General features: G+C 47.7%; 1 protein-coding gene across 1 annotated transcript in view; it reads left to right on the forward strand.

The window, feature by feature from the left end:
* PTPRU (protein tyrosine phosphatase, receptor type U) overlaps window positions 1-6721 on the forward strand; it is a 563689-nt gene that overhangs the window by 497961 nt on the left and 59007 nt on the right. Inside the window, exons 24-26 of the mRNA XM_015423947.1 lie at window positions 2380-2515; window positions 3816-3965; window positions 4846-5019. Of these exons, the coding sequence (XP_015279433.1) occupies window positions 2380-2515; window positions 3816-3965; window positions 4846-5019 (460 nt within the window). The remainder of the gene's footprint in view (window positions 1-2379; window positions 2516-3815; window positions 3966-4845; window positions 5020-6721) is intronic.

The raw sequence follows: 6721 nt of genomic DNA on the forward strand, positions 1-6721 counted from the left end.
GCTCTTCTCTCCCCCCCCCCGCGATTATCGCGGGTCCCCTTACTTGTAATAATTATTACTGATTTTGAAAATGTGCCTCCCCAGACCTGCTCAGCCTCCAGACATATTTTGAGGTCCCCTGTAACCCCTCAATAGCACAAGAAGAGATCCTCTGGTCCTTGGTTGCAAGTTAACACCATGCTGGCCACTCAACTGTCATAAGAACATAAGAGAAATCAACGTTGGATCAGGTCAATGGCCCAGCCAGTCCAACACTCTGTCACACAGTGGCCAAAAATACCAGGTGCCATCAGGAGGTCCAGCAGTGCGGCCAGGACACCAGAAGCCCTCCCACTGTTGCCCCCCAAAGCACCAAGAATACAATACATCTCTTGCCCCAGACCGAGAGTTCCTATATATACCTTGTGGCTAATAGCCACTGATGGACCTCTGCTCCATATGTTTATGCTGCCTCCGTGCTCCCTAACTGGCTACCTCTGCTTCATTTGCCATCATAGACATTACAGTGGCTCGTCCTGATATGTTCCACTGGATGTCTGCCAAAATGGTGGGACACCAAGAATCATAACAGTGCTCTAATGCCCTTGCACCTGGGCTTCTCTATTATTGTTATTTTTATTATTTGTCTTATAAAGAACCCCTCCCCTCTCCCCCACTTTGCAATGTCTGGCTGCGAGTGACACCAGAATGGCAATGCTGAATCTCTGTTCTTTGCACAGCCAGCCATGCTTTTTTCAGCCCGCATTATGATTCTTCCCAGGCTAGATAAGTAAGGAAGAACTGATGAATGAAAGCCCGTGGATTTCCCTCCCCCCCCCCTTCTTGTCAATGGCTTCATCAGTATTCATTCATCAGGGACAACAAGTGTGATTAGTTTCCCCAGCCTGTAATCATTGATAATCACAGCGAGTGATTCATCAGTCCCAGAAATTAGTATGTTTGAGTGTTTAAAGCTTCAATGGAAAGGCGGGGAGTCATGGTTCCGCTCTTGCTGCGTTAGAGATTTTGCCTGGGCTTTGACGGCTGGATCCTCCAATGGGGAGGAAAATCTGGGATCAGCCCTGTGCTGAAGCAAGCTTCTTATGAGAGAAAGGGGAGCTGAATTAACTAAACCTGGTGATGTTAGAAACAGATGTGTTGCTGTCTGAGAGAGTGAAGGCTGGTTGTATCTATAGCCAGTTGTGTTGTGTTTTTGTTTTCTTTGTCATTTGTTGCGTTCTCTTTTACCATTGTTACAACTCGCAGGCAGTTTTTGCATTGGGGTGGATCCTTATGGAAGAAAGATCAGGCCTGCATGCCCAGCACCCTGAGTGGGGCCCTATAAAGGGTCTGTGGGGGCATGTGATAAAGAGGAATGCTCAGCTCAGGGGATGCTGGTCTCACGCACACCCTGGTGGCAAGGGGATCACACCATAGCTTGTGTCCAGGTGCTCCCATATTGCTGTCATCCTAGGTTTACTCCTTCAGCAGGTGGGCTGATGGGCAGGGTTTCACATCAAGTGGCAGGTGGGTCACTTGACACCTCAGGTCCATTTCCCTATGCCAAGCCAAAACTTTCCAGCTGTAATCAATAAAAATTGTGGCCTGTTTTACCCAAACATGGTGCAGTTTCGTTTGCCCAGCACTCTGCCACCCATCCCTTCAACACTGGTGCTGCAACGAGTCTTGGCAAAGAATATATGGGTGAAGCATACCCAGTCTATGCTTTGGAAACTATAGGCCAAAGAACATTTTATTTATATATGTTAATTATAGTCCACCTCTCTCACTTGGACTCAAGGCAGATTACACAGAGTGAGTCAATACAATTGACAGATGGAATATTCAGTAAACAGTGCAGTAGGATTAGGGTTGTAGGAGAACCAAACAGAAGTTTAAAAACAAAACTGAAGCAAAACATGTGTTAACATGACACATTAAATGACGCCAAATTCCCTAGTAGGATCCTAGTTTCAGCCAGCTATACACAGTAGTATACACCACAGTCCCTAGTGCTTCTTCCAAGTAACTTTGTGACTCATTAGGTACAGTGCAACTCTACTGCCTGCTGAGGAATAATTCAGTTTTGCATAGTTTGCAGAAAGCCAGGAAGTGGGTGCCTTCCTGACCTCCTCAGGCATGCCGTTCCAGAAGGTGGGGGCCACAACAGAGAAGGCTGATCAGAAAATCACCACCTGGCCTGACCTTTAATGGCAGCTTGGATTGCAGAAACTAGGAGTCTGAGGTTGTCATTGCCTGGAGAGATACCAGTGTTTGCAATCCAGCCTGGTGTTAAAGGCAGAGGAGCAGAGGTCTGGAGGTATCATTGGGATGTGGTGGGTCTGAAGGACTATTAAGTGACTTGCTGTTTTCTCCCCCACAACACCCAACTCCTTGCAGTGCTGGCACCGGAAGGACCGGCTGTTACATTGTCCTGGATGTGATGCTGGACATGGCAGAGTGCGAAGGAGTTGTGGACATTTACAACTGTGTGAAGACACTGTGCTCACGAAGAATCAACATGATCCAGACAGAGGTAGGGCAGGGCTGGGGTGGTGCTGGTTACAGAAGTGTTTTGGCTTGTGTGCAGGAGAGGGAGCAAGATGGTGTTTGCAAGGCACCTGACAGAAACACATGAAGCTGCCTTCTACCAAGTCAGACCAGTCGGTCTGTCAGAGTCACACATAAACATACATAGAGGTGCCTTGTGCTGAATCAGACCATTGGTCCGTCAAGGTCAGCATAGTCTGCTCAGCCTGGCAGTGGCTCTCCAGGATGTCTTTTACATTACCTACTACCTAAACCTTCTAACTGGAGATGCCAGGGACTGAACCTGGAACCTTCTCAATGCCAAGCAGATGCTCTGCAGTCTTGGCGATACTGAATGGCAGCTACTTTCTAGGGTCTCAAGCAGAGGTCTTCCACATCTTGTACTACTTGATTTTTTTAAAAAAAAACTGGAGATGCCAGTTAATTGAACCAGGAACCTTCTGCATACAAAAAGCGTATTATCTCCCTCCCAAAATAGCTGGCCACCATATGAAACAGAATGTGGGACTAGAAGAACCAGTGGTCTGACCAGCATGGCTCTTCTTCCATTCTTAATCTAGAATTGATTAATGTTATTTTCCAGCAACTTTAACCAACTGACTTTGTGTGGCACCTGTGATGACTTCATGATTGCATGTAGTTGGCTGTTGTGGGTCTTCTTGCTAACCTGTGTGGAAAAGTGGGACCAGCGGCTGACTGCACATGTGAGGTAGTGGTCAGAGTGACCATGTAGATTTCTGGCTGGAGTTGCTGTATACACGTGAAGAAGTCCCTGTTTAGACTTCAAAAGTCAGAAGATCACCATGCACCATGAACTGTACTGAGCTGTAGGTTGGAGCCAGGCTAAATTTTCTAGTAATGGAAGAGGAGGTGTAATTTCCACCAGTTTCCTCTTCCTGATGCAGACTCCTGATTTGACCCTCATGTAATTCTTGAAGGTCTCCTGTCCCCAAGGAGCAGCATTTTGGGGACATCAGTGGACTGCAGCAGGAGGAAGGAGAGGTCTGTTCCACTGATGAAAATGCCTTCTGTTAGTGGAACAGTGGAACCCTCTGTTAGTGGAACCCTGTATCTCCCAGATATCTCTCAAGGTGAGAAAATTGTTTTCTTCTGGGTCTGTGATTCTCTCCTGGTTCTCTGGCAATTGTGTGTGCAGGTGTAGCTTGATCATGGGATATTCAAATCTGATTACTAGATGCAGAAAAAGAGTCCTCACATCCCAGTTTTCCTTAGCCTCACACTCCCTAGCTATTTCTAGGCTAACCTTGCGGTTTTCTTCATGCCAGGAGCAGTACGTCTTCATCCATGATGCCATCTTGGAAGCCTGCCTCTGTGGAGAGACCAGTATCCCTGTCAGTGAGTTCATGCCTACATACAAAGAGATGGTGAGGATAGATCCGCAGAGCAACTCATCACAGTTGCGGGAGGAGTTCCAGGTGAGCACATGGAAGCAAAGGAGGGGATGGAATCACCATAGGAGTGGGGGAGGCAGAAAATGGCCCCCAAATGCATGGGTTCAGTTTACACAATGGGGATGTGAAATCCAAGCAGGAAGGATGACAAATTCAAAATTGTCCATAGAGGAGATGAGAGGGTTCTGTGCTATGTGCTCTGACTGGCCGCTGAAGATCTGACTGGCTATCCAGATTCATTAAAATGACATTGTTTTAGTGGTAGCTGCCACCACGTTGTTTGCTTTGTTCTCATGCATGCCTCTTCCCCAGTTATAATTACTGTTCTTCTCCCCTGCACTTGGGTTTATTGTGTGTGTGGCTCCATCACCTATGGCAGCCATTTTGTGTTTGGCTCTACTGCTCTGTGTCAGAATTCCAAAGATGCCTGAAGGCTCAAAAAGGTTGGGGAATGTTGGTCTGTCAAGTCTGTTTTTATCTCTTCTTCTCAAGAGTTCAGAGCAACATACATGGTTCTCCTGTCCTCATTTTATCCTTTCAATCACATTGACTTAGCTTAGACTAAGAGTGTGTGACTGGCCAAAGATCTCTTACCAATCTTCATGCCCTGGGCCCGGATCTGAACCCAGGTCTCCCATATCCTTGTCTGACACACTAACTGCTATACCACACTGATAGCAATTGTATTTACCTTGGCCAACAGACATGAATATCACAGAGTATGTATAAAAAGATCCCTGCTGTTCTGGCCCTAAAAGTCACAGTTCATCTTGTACACATTTCCCAGGGACTGAACTCTATTGAAAACAGTGGGATTCCCTCACAAAGACCACATAAGCAGAAAGTGTCTCTTGTCTCTGGAATCGCACGATGCTACCTAACCTGGTTTCCTTGTGTCCAGCAGACTCTGAACTCTGTAACACCCCACCTGGACGTGGAGGAGTGCAGCATCGCTCTTCTGCCACGCAATCGGGAAAAGAATCGCAGCATGGATGTCCTGCCTCCAGACCGGTGCCTCCCCTTCCTCATCTCCATGGATGGAGACAGCAACAACTACATCAACGCGGCCTTAACCGACGTAAGCATGCTTCTAGAGGATTAAGCCTGGCTCACATGTGTGGGAGAATGAGGGGGTAATGTAGGGTCGCCAGCACTGGGTTGGGAAATTCCTGGAGATTAGGGGGCAGAGCCTGAAGAGGGCGGGGTCCGGGAAGGCGAAATTCCTCAGTGAAGTATAATGCGATAGAATTCACCCTCCAAAGCAGCCATTTTCTCCAGGGGAACTGTTCTCAGTCCTCTAGAGATCAGTTGTAATTCTGTGAGATCTCCAAGTCCCTAGGGAAAGGCAGAGGTGGGAAATGGATTGTACCACTTTGGAGTGTAGGGGAGGTATTACCTTTCCCCCTCAAGTTTCTCCTACACTAATACCTGTATTTGCATGTATGATTGTTGTTTTATTAACATATAATTATTTTATTTACATACTAGCAGTAAAGCCCGTTGTGAAAGCAATACAACGAGATCTAGAAAGAGGCTCTGGCTTTGGGCAAACAGTGTCAATTTGCTGTGGTGACCTCAGCAGGGTATAATGACAGAGTCCACTGTTTTCTCCAGAGGAACTGATCTCTGCTACCTGAAGAGCAGTTGTAATTGTGAGTGATCTCTAGCCCTCACCTGGAGATTGGCAACAATTGTTACCCAGGACAAAGTGGCTGGTTTGGAGGGTGTAGTCTATGGCATTCTACCTGTCTGAGGTCCCACCCCTCTGCAAACCCCACCCTCTCCAGGCTCCACCCCTCAAATCCCCAGGAATTTGTCAGCATGTAGTTGGCAACCCCATCTCCTTCCCAGCTAACCATCAACCTACCATTATCTGCCCCTTTGACTTCAGCTGACTTCTGCCCTCCCTTCTGCAGAGCAGTTGTAATTCTGAGTGGTCTCCAGCCCTCACCTGGAGATTGGCAACAATGGTTCCCTATATGGGACTGACTGGTTTGGAGGGTGGAGTCTATGGCAGTGTACCTGTCTGAGGTCCCACCCCTCCTCAAACCTCACCCTCTTCAGGCTCCATCCCTCAAATCTCCAGGAATTTCCCATCTGGAGTTGGCAACCCTATCAGGACTGGCCCCAATGTGTTTTCTCCCAAAGGCCAAAGTAGGTGACAGGACCAAGCTTAGTTGCCTACCAACAGGCACTGAGGGGAATGTAGGGTTGCCAGCTCTAAGGAGGGAAATACCTGGAGGTTTGGGGGGTGGATTCTGTAGAGGGCAGCATTGGGCGGAGGGGCGGAAGGACTCAGCAGGTATAATGTCATAGGGTCTACCCTCCAAAGCATCCATTTTCTCCAGGGGAACTGATCTCTGTCATCTGGAGATCAATTGTAACAGTGGGAGATCTCCAGGTCCCACCTGGAGATTGGCAACCCTAGGGGAAAGTCAGCTGCACAGCAGGGGGTTGAAGAGAATGGTTTGATGGCTGCTGGGCCAAGATTGGCAACAATAGTTCCCCAGGAGCCCCATCGTAAATGCACCAAACAATTCCTAAAGATTTTCCAAAACACTACTCTGTTTTGGGCTCCTGGGGAACTTTGATGCACCAAACAATTCCTAAAGGTTTTCCTAAAGGTTTTCCAAAACTCTGTCAATAAATTGCAACACTTTGAATTAGCACCAAAGCTTTAAGAGCTCTCCAGCTGTCACCTGGAGACTGGCAACAGCTTGTCTGGAGTGTGGGCAGTATGGCATTGTATCTGTCTGAGGTCCCCCTCTTCCTCCTCCTCC

The sequence above is a fragment of the Gekko japonicus genome, unplaced genomic scaffold, assembly GCF_001447785.1.
Source record: "Gekko japonicus isolate JY-2015 unplaced genomic scaffold, Gekko_japonicus_V1.1 scaffold344, whole genome shotgun sequence".
In the NCBI taxonomy this organism is placed as follows: Eukaryota; Metazoa; Chordata; class Lepidosauria; order Squamata; family Gekkonidae; genus Gekko; species Gekko japonicus.